This window comes from Pristis pectinata, chromosome 13 (genome assembly GCF_009764475.1).
Source record: "Pristis pectinata isolate sPriPec2 chromosome 13, sPriPec2.1.pri, whole genome shotgun sequence".
NCBI lineage: Eukaryota > Metazoa > Chordata > Chondrichthyes > Rhinopristiformes > Pristidae > Pristis > Pristis pectinata.
This window is the reverse complement of record NC_067417.1, coordinates 41943046-41959506: the sequence shown is the minus strand read 5'-3', so window position 1 is coordinate 41959506 and position 16461 is coordinate 41943046. Positions and strand designations below refer to the sequence as shown.

The 16461-nt window shown below is 39.9% G+C and overlaps 1 protein-coding gene across 3 annotated transcripts in view; it reads left to right on the top strand.

Annotated features, from left to right (window-relative positions):
• Window positions 1-16461, top strand: part of mbtps1 (membrane-bound transcription factor peptidase, site 1) — a 76048-nt gene that overhangs the window by 6033 nt on the left and 53554 nt on the right. For 2 of the 3 annotated variants that reach the window (XM_052028083.1, XM_052028082.1), the window contains 3 exons: window positions 9382-9922; window positions 10511-10768; window positions 13096-13299. In XM_052028083.1, the coding sequence (XP_051884043.1) occupies window positions 9775-9922; window positions 10511-10768; window positions 13096-13299 (610 nt within the window). In that variant the 5' untranslated portion in view covers window positions 9382-9774. The remainder of the gene's footprint in view (window positions 1-9381; window positions 9923-10510; window positions 10769-13095; window positions 13300-16461) is intronic. The other variant, XM_052028084.1, reaches the window with a different exon arrangement.

Below are 16461 nucleotides of genomic sequence, written 5' to 3'. Positions count from 1 at the left end.
TAAGCTCCTTTCAGAAAAATTCAAGTCACCCTGCTCATCCATAACATCTAGAGTTAATTCTGCTGTGAGAATGAAACTGTACTGGCTGTTAATATGATATAACAGATTGTGTCACCATTGAAATGTACTTTTAAATCACCAGTACAATTCTTAGCTCACTTGAGGTTCTTGTATGGGGATGGTGATTTTCTTTTGTTTTATTTGTCAGCTACAAACATTCATTATGGCCATTGAGAAATGCATGAAGCACTCTGCAGTGTAGCATAAAGGATAATTTACTGTACATGCTGTACCAGGGCTAGGAGGTCAGAAAAGGTCAGGCATGCAGGAAGAACTGATATGCAAATGCTCTGATGCACTTTCTATGTGTTGTACTGTTTAACCCTTTTGCATTTTCTGTGATTATCTCCAAGATTTTCAGTGTGGTAACATGTACAGATGGATCAGTGTGATACTACTTTCTATCCTTGCACCTGAAAGACCTGGCCAGCTCCCTAATAGAAAACAGTGCTGTCTCAAAATATGGGGTCACCCATTCAGGACTGAGATTTAATTTTTTTTCATCAAGAAGACAGTGAAGTTTTGGACTTGTCTACCCAAAAGGGTGGTGGTGGCTCAACCGTTTGAGTACGTTCAAAGCTGAGATTGACCTTTTTAGATATTAAGGGATCAAGGAAAATGGCATCTGGGGAAAAGATCCATTGATTAAATAATTGAATGGTGAGTAGGTACAAGGGGCCAGTTGACCTACTGTGTGGTACTATGTAGATAATAGCTAAAGGGGTGTTACACAGTGACTAGACCAAAGTATAGTGATTCAATGGAACCTTCACTTCATAGATAAGCTTTTTGATGGTATTGGTTTCAGATGAAGAAAGTATGTAGATCCAGTCAATCTCTAATATTAACTTGTGAAAAACAACTTTTGTACAGTACTGCCTCTAATGAAATATCCAACAGTATTTATTATGTTTGATTTAATTATGGCACTGAACCACAGAGACTTTGGGATGGTTGACAAAGGCTTAGTCAAAGAGGTAGGTTCTTGAGTAGCATCGTAAATGAGAAAAGAGTTATAGGAAGGGAATTTTGGGGCCAAGACAGCTGAAAGAATTGTTGTTAATCATTTCAGATCTATAATGTGAAAGAGTGCAAAGATCCAGAAAGCCAAAAGATTTTGCAAAAATGGGAAACTGTAAGTCTATGGAGGGATGATAGACAACTAAAATGAGAATTTTAAAATTGAGCCATGTTTTTTGAGCAAGTGTCAGTGTAGATCAGAAAGTGCTGGCATGAAGATCATGAGGTGAACTGAATGAAGATGTGTGCAGCGTGTTTATGTAGGATAGAGTATAGGAAGCTAATGAGGGAAGCATTTGAATAATTTAGAGGTGAGGAAGGCAAGAATCTGTTTTAAATATGACCATGAACTGCAGAAAGATTTCAAGACAGGTGACCAAAGACTTGCTCAAAGAGATGGGTTGTTAAGAAGTACCTGAAATGAAAGAAGTTTGGGATGGAACTGGGTGCTGTAATTTAGGTGGAATTTGGGCAGTCTTGAGGATAGAGCTGGAATGTGCACAAAATCTTGCATCTGAGTCAAACACAATATTGCATTTAAGCTTGGCTTTGGACAATATTTTGGAATGGGAAAGGTTTCCAAACATCTGATATTTTTGTAGCAGTCAAAGGCAGTAGGATGGAAGTTGTTGATATTGGCTGATTAGTAAGTTTGTAGACAACACAAAAATTAGTGGAGTTGGTGGAAAGTGAAGAGGGCTGTCAAAGGATATGGCAGACTATAAATCAGTTAGATATGGGTGGAGAAATGGCAGATGGAGTTTAATTTGGTCAAGTGTGAGGTGTTGCACTTTGGGAGGTCAAAAGTAAGGGGAAAGTATGCAGTAAATGGCAGGACCCTTAGGAGTATTGATGTACAGTGGGATCTTGGGGTGCAAGTCCATAGCTCCCTGATGGTGGCAATATAAGTAGATAGGGTGGTAAATAAGGCATACGGCATACTTCATTGGTTGGGGTATTAAGTGTAAAAGTCAAATTCCTGTTGCAGATGTATAAAACTGGTTAGGCCATGTTTGGCCTATTATGTGCAGTTCTAGTCATCACATTACAGGAAGGATGTGGAGGCTTTGGAGAAGGTGCAGAAAAGGTTCACCAGGGTGTTGCCTGGATTGGAGAATATTGACTATAAGGAGAGGCAAACACAATGCTGGAGGAACTCAGCAAGTCAGGCAGCATCTCTGGAGGGAAATTGAACAGTCGACGTTTCGGGCTGAGACCCGTCATCAGGACTGGAAAGAAAGAAAGGGCAGAAGCCAGAACCTTTCTGGCTCGTCGAGCCTGTTCTGCCATTCAATAAGGTCGTGGCTGATCTGGCCGTGGACTCAGCTCCACCTATCTGCCTTTTCCCCCAAATCCTTAATTCCCCTACTAGGCAAAAATCTATCTAACTGTGTCTTAAATATATTTAATGAGGTAGCCTCTACTGCTTCCTTGGGTAGAGAATTCCACAGATTCACTACTCTCTGGGAAAAGCAGCTCCTCCTCATCTCTGTCCTAAATCTACTCCCCCCGAATCTTGAGGCCATGTCGCCTAGTTCTAGTCTCACCTACTAGTGGAAACAACTTTCCTGGAGAAATGTGCATCATGTGCAGGCAGATGGGATTAGTTTAATTTGCTGTCATGGTTGGCACAGTCATCATGGGCAGTGGGGCTGGTTCCTGTGTTGTATTGTTTTTTTGTTCTCAGCATACATGCCATCAGGTCCTGAAAGTGCACTTTTTGTTTTAAATCCCTGCCTGACTGCACTCTGTTAGTCTCATAGAGCTTGGCAGTAGAAGGGAACGTGTTCCACCTGCTTGGGTGTTGCATCACGATAAAGTGCTCAAAGTAGTTGCTTGAGAAGCAAAGAGCTGGATGAAAGTACAATTAGGAGTTGGGCGATACTTTGGCACCTTGTGGACTGGGAGCTGTTCAAGCAAGCTGTTTCATCCTAGGTGGTGGTGGCTAAGCATCTTGAACATTGGCGTTTCATTCATCCAGATAAGGTATCTTTATCAGTCACATGTACATCGAAACACACAGTGAAATGCATCTTTTGCGCAGAGTGTTCTGTGGGCAGCCCGCAAGTGTCGCCACGCTTCCAGCGCCAATGTAGCATGCCCACAGCTTCCTAACCCATGTGTCTTTGGAATGTGGGAGGAAACCGGAGCACCCAGAGGAAACTCTCACAGACATGGGGAGAATGTACAAACTCCTTACAGACAGCAGCTGGAATTGAACCTGGGTCACTGGTGCTGTAATAGCGTTATGCTACTCACTACACTACCGTGTCTGCACTCCAGCCAAGTGTGGGGCATTCTATCATACTTCTGACTTGTATTTCTGGTGGAAATTCTGTGGGAAACCGAGAGATGGATATTGCATAGTGAGCAATTCAAACCTCCAGTTTGCTCTTATGGTTGCAGTATTAATGGGACAGGTGCAACTAAATTTCAGCTATATGTTGATATTGTGTACCTTGATTTGTTGGGCACAATTTCAAAGACTAGGGATGACACAAAACTCCCAGGTCACAAGAAAGATTTTTGAGAAATAGTAGCGAAATGGGCGCACAGGTGACAGATGAGATGTAATGCACCACTTTCAGTAAGAATAATAATGAGATGAATAATATGCTCAGTGTAGTACACAATAAAGCACACGTAGGAATGGAGGGCAGGGAAGTGGTTTATGCATGTGCATAAATCATTGAAAGTGGCGGAACCTGTTTATTGAGGCAGCTTATTAGATCCTGTTTCATTAAGAATAATAAGTGATATTAAATACAAAGACAAGGCTGTTCTACTAAATCTTTTAAGTCATTTGTTAGATCCTGGTTAGAGAACAGGCAAGTCCCTGGTTCCAATAAACCTTTTTTTTCAGTACCCTCTCTGACTACGATCTTTCTGGCCAATTCTGGATCCCTCAAAAAGATTATAGTGCAGATGAGGGTACTAAAAGTTTCTAGATTAGCACCAAAGCAATGTGACTTGTTTGTCCTTTTTAGAGCAGAGAACTTTCAGGGGAGGGTTAATAAGATTAATTTAAAATCCATGAGAATTTTGAGTAATTAGAGGGAAAGTTTTCATCGAAGGAGGGTCAGTAACTAGACTAGTGATTTAATTGGCAAACAAAGACACTTGAAGGCAAGGAGAGAGAAAATTTTATTTGCACAGTTATGATCTTTGATGTATTCCTGGAAGAGTAGTGAACTGATTTGATGGTCTCGATCATCTTTAAGTTCAGTATAAAGCTGCTGGTACTTGCTTTTATAACTGCGTAGGTTTGGGACTCCTGCACAGCTGATTGTGACTGACAGGAACGATGGTCCAGCACTGAACTCAATGAATGCAGATGGAATGTGAACTTAGAAAGCTGCCCACTATTCCTAAATGAAATTATAGCTGTGTGGGAGCATAAAGTTTTCTTTGGCATGGCAGGAAGGGCTGTGAGGGAGAAGGGCAGCTATGGGATATTGTCCCTCTGCCTCAGGGATCAATAGCTTAATGGTTTAAATGTTTATAAATGTTATAATCTTTAATTATGCTTCAAAATATTTTGATATATCTTCACTTTTAATTGAACTTTTTGTCGGATTGGCATGGTCATCTGATGTGTAAGACCTCTCCAGTCTGATCAGAGCCTGCTTCTTTTGGGCTGTGTGGTTTTATAGGCATGTGAGTAGGGAGCCATTCAACAGGTCCTGGGCAAATAACTTAAAGACAGTTTCATAAATTTGTGGACATGGAAAAATTTATAGGGCTTTCATGTTTAAAAGTATTTGGCAGCTAGATATTGTTAGGTTAATTTATCCTTGAAGGCAGAGATTAATTGGGGACAGTCAGCACTGATTTGTTGGTTGGAGATCTGGTCTGACTAAATTAATTTTTTTTAAGAGGTAACTAAAAACTTTGAGGGCAGGGTGGTTTACATTGACTTCAGCAAGGCTTTTGACAAAGTCCTACATATGGCTAGTCCAGAAGGTTTAAACACCAAGGATCCGAGGCAAATTGGCATATTGGATTGGTAATAGGAGACAGAGTGATGGTGGAGGATTGCTTTTGTGCTTGAAAACCTGTGACCAGCAGAGTCCCATAGGAATTGGCACTGGTCCCTTTCTATTTGATATGAATGTAGGAGATGTGATGAGTAGGTGTGCAGATGACAATGAGATAGGTGGTGTTGATAATGAGGAGGATAGCTTCAGGCTACAGAATGACATTGATCAGCTGGTAAATTGGGCAGAGCCAAGTAGATGGAATTTAATCCTGATAAGTGACATGATGCATTTTGGGGTGTGGGGTGGAGTATAATAAGGGTAGGACAGAAACCATGAATGGTTGGTTGCTGGGGAGTATTGAGGATCAAAGGGACCCTGGTGTACAAGTCAAAAAATCTCCAACAGTGGTAGCACAGGCAGTTAAGGTGGTGAGGGAGGCATATGGGATGCTTACCTATATTAGCTGGGGCATAGACTTTAAGAGCAGGGAGGTCTTGGTACAACTTAATAATACACTGGTTAGGCTACAGCTGAAATACGGTGTGTGGTTCTGGTCGTCATGCTATAGAAAGGACGTGATTGCATTGGAGAGGGTACAGAGGAGATTTAGTAGGATGTTGCCTGGGATGGAATGTTTAAGTTATGAGGAGAAACTAGATAGGCTGGGTTTGTTTTCCTTGCAGCAGAGGAGACTGAGGGGGAACCTATACAAAGGCATTGATAGGGTAGGAAAAAACCATTTTCCCATGGCAGCAGTGTCTGTCTGGAGGTTGTCGGTTTAAGGTGAGGCATAAGAAATTTTGGGGGGTGGGTGGGGAGGTGTCTGAGGAAGAATGCTTTCACCTAGGGTGTGTTTGCAATCTGGAATGCAGTGCTTGAGAAGGTGGTGGAGGCAGATATGCTCACAACATTTAAGAAGCATCTGGATGAGCACTCGAATCACCAAGATGTAGTCTACAGACTAAATGCTAATAAATGAGATTACTATAGATATGGTGGTGGGCCAAAGGCCCTGTTTCTGTGCTGAATGACTATTTGAGTTGAGATTTCTTTCATTGTATATATTTCTTGGGTAGTCTGCTTCACTATACTACATCAAGACACAAGTATTATCAAACAAAATAGGATAGTGAGCCACGTATAGAGGAATTAGGGCGGGTGGCTAAAACATTTGCTTGCGGAGTATCTTGAGGATGGAAAGAGGTCTGGAGAGGGAAATCCAGAATTGAACTGGTATAAAGTGCTGCTAGTCGACAAGTGGAATAGTTCATCCTATTATATTCACCTTGTATTGGTACTGGAGAATGTGTGGAAAGGATTCCCTTGTCTGCCTCAGGGATGAGGTTGGCCTAGAGAATCTGGCTTTATTCTCCTTAGAATAGGGAAATAGGACTTGGGGTTCTGTGTTGGAATCTGGTTTAGACTCTTGGCCAAATGGTTCTATGATTTTGATACTTATAAACTCCCATGGCAACCCTGTTCCAACTTAATGTTCTTTTAGGGCAGAAAACATAATGTGTAAATTGCAGTACTGAGGCCTGTAGAGTGGTGCAACATGCACAACGTACCTGGTACAAATGAGTTTTTGAAAGTTTAGTCTTTTCATTAGCTGAAGTTATAATCTTCTAAGGGTAATGCTGATATATTTGTGGTTAGAGGGTCAAGTGGCCTAAAAGGCAAAACAAATTAATCTCTCCTGCTCATGCACACCTCACTCATTTCCCTGCCTATTGGAGCTGGCTATAATTATGATTAAGATCAATGCAAAAAATGAGATAAAATTGACTTTTTCAAAGGTGTTATAAACTACCATTAATAGAATGACAGCTGTGACACGAGTCTAAATATTTCATAATTGTGGTCTGCTGCAGTGTGACAATAATTCGCCAGCACTGAAGTTTAGCTTGTATTGGTCCTGTGACACTGGCAACCTTTTGAGGCATGGCTCTATATGTAACTATGGTAGCGGTTGCCATACGAGTGTTAGTGCAAGCACAATTTAGTATATTGTGACTTTAGCACAAATGAAATGCATATTTACTTGTATATTAAGAATATTGTATCATAAAAATCAAAAAATACATTAATTTGCAGTGAAATTACACACCCCAGTGCCTTCCCAATTCACAATCTTGCAGGTGGATTTCAATGTCCCAACGCCAGCAATGAATTGCAATATCTTTTGTGTAGCTGCTGGAAGGCTGCTCCATTTCCTGTTAAGTCCACACATGTCCTTGGCACACAAGAAGCTCTTGCCCTAGATAGCAATTTCTTGGCAACTGATAGTATAGTTCCTGTTTGCTCTTTTTCTTAAACTGCAGAGTTGCATTTGTTTTCTAATTTTACTGGATTCCAGGAATTTTTGAAACATCACAACCCATACACCCACTATTTCTCAGCCATCTGTCAGAATCTGAGGATGTAGGTCATCAGTGCATGTTTTTTTGGTGTGTAGTTTGTCTCCCTCAGTTGTTTCGTTTTAAACTGACTCAGTAATTACACTCATTCCATTTCTTGATCCATTATTAAACACTACATGGCTTGTATCATTGCTTTTGTCATTTAACCTCTCCTGCCCTTAACTGTATCACAGGCCTTTTTTGTTACTTTTGCCCCCTCAGCCTTTACTCCTCATCTTAAAACTTACTGGTTTCCAATTATTTCTAGTTCTGATGCATGGTCATTGATCTGAAATGTAACTGCTTTACACAGTTTTTACATGAGCTGAATATATCCTGTCCCTTTTTTTTCTCGTCTTGCTTAAAAATTTATTAAAGATTCAATATTTTTGCTGCTTGCAAGAAGCTAATTGGTTTGTATATCCAACTCCCAGGAAAAATCTCCTTATTTAATATATTGGGAATGGATTAATTGACTTCCAGCTTTGTTGTAGAAATGCATTAGCTTTCTGTTAATCCTTTTAATTAATAAAAATCTAACCTTGTGAAATAAGGTGAACTTCTATCACTCTTTCATAAGATGTTCACCTCACCACTCCTGACAGGAGTCCCTCTGATATGTGGACACTGCTTTCTAGCCATTGCTCCTAAACCTTTTGGAAATGGGTTAGACAGTGACAGAATATCTGTTCTCCTCAATGTCTTAAATTTATAATACGATCTGACTATTTCCCCTGTTTCCATACAGCCTTACCTTTCAGAAAGTACAAACTCAGCAGGCATAATTTCTGCTTGCATTTAAGCCACTGCATCTGTTCAGGTAATTTTTAACTGTATTTCCTCCAACACCAAAATATCTTTTGTAAAGTTTGATGCTCAGATTTGTCTCAATGAGGTTTTAAATAACTAGAGCATGACTACTTCTAACCCTGTCTGTTGTATGCTCCAGGTATAAAGGCCAACGTTGCATAGGAAGTTCAATTATTTTTTATACCTATCCATAACAATTTAATAATATCTGCACTTTGAACTCAAAAGTCTCTGGATATCCACTGCTTTTGATCTTCCATGTACAATACAGGTACCTAAACAAGAGGGAGATACCAATTCCCAGGAAATATAAACCAACCAAGCTTAACACGAGTTGCAAAAGAATAACAACATTTATCAAAGCTTTATTAAAAGAAAAAAGGGCAGCATCTAGAAATTGAAAATATGCTGTCAGCCTGTCAGAGATTTGAAAAAGGTCTTTATTTATATAACAAAAAATTGGGGACTCCTCAATTTATGCAGTTTTTAAAAGGGTATGGTTCTATTTTAGATCCATATGAGATGAATTTATTTGCTTACATTGAAATCCATTTATCATGGATTTGCTCAGTTACTTAATCCATTCATGTCTTTGTAATTTATTGCATCCAACCACACTTTTATAATTCAACAAAAAACGTTTCACTGGAAGAAATCAGCGGGTCACGCGGTATCAGTGGAGTCAGAAGGTGTATGTTGACGTTTTAGGTTTTTCAGTGTTCTGTTTTTTTTCTATATTCCAGCATCTGCAGTATCTTTTATATTCAATTTTTAAAATGTCTTTGGAGTCTTCAATAAACCTGTATACTCTGAATCTTTATAAATGCAATTGCCTTTTTATGTAACTTCTCATTCTCTTCATGAGAAAACTACAAGGTTGATGTAAGTAGATTGCACGACATTTTTGAAGGGGTGGGGGGAACATTAGGTTGATTAGTAAGAAATAGTTTTTTTGGAAATGATAGGAGGGGCGCTCATCCTTTGCTTACTACTTCACGGTAATGTATATTGGGAGGTGAAGGGATCTATTAAAAGTTATTCTGTTGTTCACGTATTATTTTCCTCTTGTATTTAAAAGCCTGATCTTTTCCATGTCTCTACTATTCCAACAGAATTGGTCAACTGTCAAGCTACACTTGGTGGGTTTTCCTCAAATTCTCTGCACCCAACACTTTTTTCCCCCCCTTACCCCCCCCTCCTCTTCCCCCCCCCCTTTATTTACAAATGGAATCTTCAATCCACGTCCTACAACGCTTGTGATTGCAACAGTTGGGTGCCATGGAGAAGAAGCGAAGAAAGAAATGATAGCCTTCTGAACTGGGCTGCTTTGTTAACAATTTCCTCAATATCATGAAAACAAAAGTAGCCTATTTTGCAAACTTCTCTTGCAAATTGAACATCAATATGAGAACCTTTATAGCAAGGAAAATGAACTGACCCTTGTGGACACCGCAAAACGGATTGGATTTCTGGGTCTTTGGCAACCTTTTTAGGATTCCGTGACCATGCGATTGGAGTGTGCCTGGCTGCTGTTGGTTGTGGTAGTATTGTGCAGTGGGGGACGACTTGGTACAGAATTGCGGAACAAGATTTGTCCAAATTGTACCCATCTCACTCTGAAGTTGGAATACACTTCCACTAATGTTGAACATGGTAAGCAAGCAATCGAGTTTCACACTAAGTAACCATATTAACATTTTTTTTGTCAACAATGTTCAATTATATTAAAATAAAGCATCTGGTAGTGGATTAGCTGGAGTAAATGCCTTATTTTTACTGGGTCTAGAGTTGAATGCAATGAATTTGAATGATGTGGCAGTTTTCCTGTGACCGTTCAAGTCTAGAGTGGGGTGATAGGAGGAAAGAGGGAAGGTTAAAAATAGTGGTAAGTGGCTTCTTTGAACTGGGGTAACAGAGAATCGTGGGAGAACACTGCATCTGAAATTTGATGGTTATCTACCCCAAGAAAGGAATGACTTATTCATTTTGTTGCAGCTTGCTGCTCCTTGGCGGTCACAATCATTTTGATGGCTCTTCATGCTGCTGGTTTTCCCCAATGACTGGAGTTCATTTCCCTGCAGTTTTCCTGTCTTTCCGTACATTTTTCTCAGGACATAGTAGCAGATGTGAGCTTTACAGTACCTGTTCAATGCTGGTGGTTGGGGTTCATTGTGGTAATAAAAAATCTAATGGTTATGCATTAAAAATCATTGATTGTAATGTTTTCTGTTTTAATTCCAGAATACATTGTTGCCTTTAAGGGGTACTTCACTGCCACAGCCAGGAGTAAATTTATTTCTAGTGCAATGAAAAATACGGATGTGGTGGAATGGCGAATAGTTCCTCGTGACAATCCTGCCAGTGACTATCCGAGTGACTTTGAGGTGGTTCAAATTAAAGAGAAACAACAACATACAGTATTAACTCTGGAAGACCATCCACATATTAAACGAGTAACACCTCAAAGAAAAGTCATCCGCTCCCTCAAATTCACAGAGAGTAAGTATAATAAAGCAACAAACATTGATCCAAAGTTAGCAAAAATAAGAAAATACTCGAGTAATACAGCATGGGAACAGGCCCTTCAGCCCAACTCATCCATGCCGACCAAGCTAGTCGCATTTGCCTATGTTTGGCCCGTATCCCTTTTAAACCCCTCCTATCCATGTACTTATCTAACTGTTTTTTAAATGTTGTTATACCTGCCTCAACCACTTCCTCTGGCAGCTCATTCCATATGCATGCTTGCATGAAGAAGTTGCACTTCAGGTCCCTTTTTTAAATCTTTACTCTCTCACCTTAAACCTATGTCCTCCAGTTTTTAGTTCCCCATTCCTGGGAAAAAGACTGTGTTCATCCTATCTATACCCCTCATGATTTTATACACCTCTGTAAGGTCATCCCTTGATCTCCTACGTTCCAAGGAATAAAGTCATAGCCTGTCCAGCCTCTCCCTATGACTCAGGGCTTCGAGTCCTGGCAGCATCCTTGTAAATCTTTTCTGCACTCCTTCCAGTTTAATGATGTCTTTCCTATAACTGTACACAATATTCCAAGTGCCGTCTCACCAGCATCTTGTACAACTGCAACATAACATCCCAGCTCCTATACTCAATGTCCTGACTGATGAAGGCCAGCCGTGCCAAATGCCTTATTCACCATCCTGTATGCCTGTGATGTTGCTTTAGGGAACTAGTGTTTGTACTCCTAGGTCCCTCTATTCCACAACACTTCCCAAAATGTAACACTTTGCACTTACCCAAATTGAAAGCCATTTGCCAATCTTTGGCCGACTTGCCTAGCTAATGAAGATCCCCCTATAATTTTTGATAACCTTCTTGATCTTGACTGTCCACAATGCCACCTATTCCAGTATCATTTGCAAACTTAGTAACAATGTTTTGTACATTCATGTCCATGTTGTTTATATAAATAACGAACAACAAAGATCCCAGCACAGACCTGTGGCACACCACTAGTCACAGGAATCCAGTCTGAGAAACAACCTTCAACCATCACTCTCTGTAATAATGGTAACGCCTTTAAGTGACAAATCCCCAGGACCAAATAATTTCCATCCTAGCATTTAAAGGAAGTTGTTGAGAATATTGCACGTGCCACAGTTTATACACTTCCAAAGTTCTTTTGATTTGCAGCAAATTGTGCCAGTTGCTCAACTATTTAAGAAAACATTGGGGAAGTTGAGAATTTTGAACTATTTGGCTATTTGTTATTGAGAAATTACTGGAGGTCTATTAGAACGGATTACTGACTTTCAGCTGATCGGAGGGTTGAAGTGAATGGGTCAAGCCTGATGAATCAGAATAAATTTTTGAAAAGGTGATTGAATAATGGACAGGAGCAAGCCTTTGGATTTATTCAAAGGTCTTCCAGAAGATCTTTGAAGTCCTTTTGAAAAGACTCTTAGTTATATTTTGTGAAATTAAAGTGAAGTTATTGAGCTGCTTAAGGATTAGTTAAATGACAGGAAATGGTAACTGGATTTAAAAAAAATCATTTTGCACACAAGGTCACATTATCATTATGCACAGCACTCCTTTCCAACTGGCTGATAGAAACTCAACAGTGAAGTTCCTAAGACCTACTTTGTTCTGTTACAGTAGAACAAGAAATACTATACATAAACTAATTGATGTAAGCGAGTTGGATATTGATTACTCATTTTTTTAAAAAAAACACATTTGTCCTGTTAATGGTTAAACATGGCCTGAGGGAAATTTGAAAATTGGAGTGAGGCTGGGTGTGAAAGAAGGGAATAAAGAAGGGAAAGCATGTGTGCTAGAAACTTACAGAAGTAGACCCATGATTGAAAAGTGTGCACAAAAATTTCTAGGCACTTCTGGTCTCGATTCATTTCTAATCTTTTTATAGTGGGTGTTGAGACTGGTTTATCTAAGATCATAAATTTGTTACAATCATACATCCTGGAATTGCAGAGTGTAACACTTCCCCCAATTTGTGTAACAAACTTGTACTATAGAGCACCAGCAAGTTTGATTTGAGCTTTCACTGTTCTTTATTAGTGTTTTTTTTCAAAAAAAAAATCAGTGGTAAAATACGATGAATTGCCTAAAACATAACAGATGTAACTTATAAAAACTTTATACAGCATGGAACAGGCCCGTCCAGCCCAACAAATCTGCGCTGCCCACTTAAACCCATGTTAACTTGCCTGCACATCTTTGGAATGTGGGAGGAAGTCAGAGCACCCAGAGGAAACCCACGCAGACCCAGGAAGAATGTACAGGTGAGCTTTCTTGCTACCTTGTGCACTTAACTTTACATGCATTCTCTTTTTGTTGCAGCAGACTCTGCTCCGCCATGCAATGATAGTCGATGGACACAGAAGTGGCAATCCTCAAGGCCTCTGAGGAGAACCAGCCTGTCCCTGAGCTCTGGATTTTGGCATGCTACAGGCAGACACTCAAGCCGACGCCTATTGAGGGCCATCCCTCGGCAAGTAGCTCAGACACTTCAGGCAGATGTATTATGGCAGATGGGGCATACAGGTATGTATAGGACATTAGATATGTAACTAGACGATCTGCTGTTTGATAGAAGCTTAAATGAGGCTTTTTTTCTGACTGCTCAGATATGAACATCAGCACAATTCTGAGCAATTCATTTTTGTAGGTGACATTGATAATGATTTTTTTAGCAGTGCAAATTCCCAGGGGAGAATAATATTTAATGGAAATGCATTTTAATGTCCGTAAATCTGTCTTCGTAAACTCGGTATTTGAGTAAATCTTTGGCTTTAAGGAACTTATTAACCATATGTGCATTGGAAACCTGATTTAAAACTAGTTTTGATTGGCCCATTGGTCTTGGCTTTTTAAAGATGTTTTACATTTTACTAATTATTTGAATTAAAGGGTGATTTGAACACAGATAGTTCAGGTTATGTTAATGACTTCTAACAGTTGTGAAATCTGCTGACAAACTCAACAAGCATTTTGGGTTTAGCTAGGTTTGGTTAGCACCTCCACTTTCCTTTACTGGCCTTTATTTTTTCCATGAAGTGCTGATGAAAAGTCCTATACAAAATCAAATTTATTATCACTGACATATGACATGAAATTTGTTGTTTTGTGGCAGCAGTATAGTGCAAAGACATTATTTTTGTAATATATAGATTTTTAATTAGTGCAAAAAAAAGAATAATGAGATAGTGTTCATGAATTGTTCAGAAACCTGGTGATGGAAGGGAAGAAGCTGTTTCTGAATTGTTGAGTGTGGGTCTTCAGGCTCCTGTACCTTCTCTCCGATGATCATAATAGAAGAGGGCATGTCTTGTGCTGCCACCTTGAAACACTGCCTCTGGTAGGGAGGGTTGTGCCTGTGATGGAGCTGGATGAATCTATAACCCTCTTGTGATCTTGTGCGTTGGAGGCTCCGTACCAGGCTGTGATGCAACCAGTCAGGATGCTCTCCACCATACATCTATAGATATTTGCAAGAGTCTTTGGTGACATACCAAATCTCCTCAACCTCTTAACAAAGTTGAGCTGCTGGTATGCCTTCTTTGTGATTGCATCAATGTTTTGGGCCCAGGATAGATCTTCTGAGATGTTGACGCCCAGGAACCTGAAGCTGCTCACGTTTTCCACCGCTGACCCCTCAATGAGGACTGGTGCATGTTCTCCCAACTTCCCCTTCCTGAAGTCCATAATCAGTTCCTTGGTCTTGCTGGCGTTGAGTGCAAGGTTGTTGTTGCGACACCTCTCAACCAGTCGATCTATCTCACTCCTGTAAGCTTCATCATTGGCATCTGAGATTCTACAAACAACGGTGGTGTCATCGGCAAATTTATAGATGGCATTGGAGCTGTGCTTAGCCCCACAGTCATGAGTGTAGAGGAGAGTAAAGCAGTGGGCTAAGCACACATCCTTGAGGTGAGCCTGTGTTGGTTGTCAGCAAAGAGGCAATGTTATTACCGATCCGCACTGACTGTAGTCTCCCAGTAAGGAAGTTGAGGATCCAGTTGCAAAGGGAGGTAGAGGCCCAGGTTTTGAAGCTTGGTTATTAGTACTGAAGGAATGATGGTGTAGAATGCCGAGCTGTTATCAATAAACAGCCTGATGTATGTCTTGCAGTTGTCTACATGCTCCTAAGCAGAGTGAAGAGCCAGTGAGATTGTCTGCTGTAGACCTGTTGTGGCGGTAGGCAAATTGCAGTGGGTCTAGGTCCTTGCTCAGGCAGGAGTTAACTCTACCCATAACCAACTTCTCGAAGCACTTCATTACGAAAGCTTGTGCACTGGAGTTGTGTTGTTGATTTTTTTCCACTAATAATGGGACTGTACAAAAGGTCCTTGCTGTGATCTTTATTGATGGATCCATTAAGCATTCCATATTAAACATTAAATTCCTCATTATTCCAGTGTTAATTTAAGCTGCCTTTAATTCATTACTTTTTGTTCTAAGTCAGTGAAATCACTAAACTGCATTAAGATGATTGATGCTTTTTTTTTGGGAAGAATTTTTTGTGTCAAAATATTAAAGTTATCTTAAAAGTGAAGTGTACTGAAATCATTCACAGAGGACATAATTGCTTTGTTTCTTAAAAAGTACATGGATGACTCCTGTGTTAGATAGTTCAGGTAACAGAAATTTGCCCTTACGGAATTCACAAATCACTAAAAATTTGCTCTTATGAAATTTGGGGGGTTGGGGGGAGTGTAAACAGAATCTTTAATTTTTTTCCAACTCTCATTTCTTGACACGTGCGGATGAGATGGCATTGCATAATGGGAAATTGTGGTAGTCTGTTTTCAAGGAACACAACCACCTGTAATGCAGGGGTCAACTGTGTGTGTGGAATTCACAATTAGCTGTCCTTGTCATCTCATCAATGTTTTTAGCCCAGATATTTGTTTCATCTTGCACAGGGTGACTTGATCATAGCTTTTTGGCTGCTTCCTTCTAATTCTTTCCCCTTGTATGATGAATACAGTCAAATGAATGATTTTAGAATATGTAAGTTAGTCAGCTTTAAATTGCTGCATAGATTGTGAAACCCAAGTTGCTCTGAAACTCGTTCAACCTGTATCTCTGTTAAGTCCAATTTTGTGTCTTCATATGTCGCAGAGCAGGTTTAACTGATTTTTATATCCAAAGTCAAAAGTTTGAATATGGGGACCTTTCTATGATTTTTGTTCTGTTCACACAAAGGCTTTTGTCACCTCCACTATTGCCTTTCATGGACAACTGTAATCCTGTGTAGTATTTTTTTTCTGCTTGCTTTAGTAGCTACGTAGAGGCTACTATTTAAGGTTCCTGAATACAGCTGTTCAGTTGCCTGTTTACTTGAAGAACCATCCTAGCATTTTTTAAAAATAATCCTCACTGTCTTTATAGATTTAGTTGGCAGATTATTCCAGATATTTAACATCCATCTGCTTTAAGTTCCATTTTTGGTTTTCTTCTGAAAATGCCAGTCAAATAGCGGTAGTAGAGGTCATAGAATTGTACAGCATGGAAGTTGCCCACCATTGCTATAATGATCTGCTCATCTTTAAGCTGTTGCTGTAGTAACTTGGTCTTCGTGCAAGACAAAGGCCGTGTATATTTATATCAACGTCATGGGAAGAGTTGTCTTTTGTGAAGTTGCAAACATTTTGTATTCCAGCAATAAGGGATGGGTTGTGGGTGGGGTTCATTGTTGTGGGT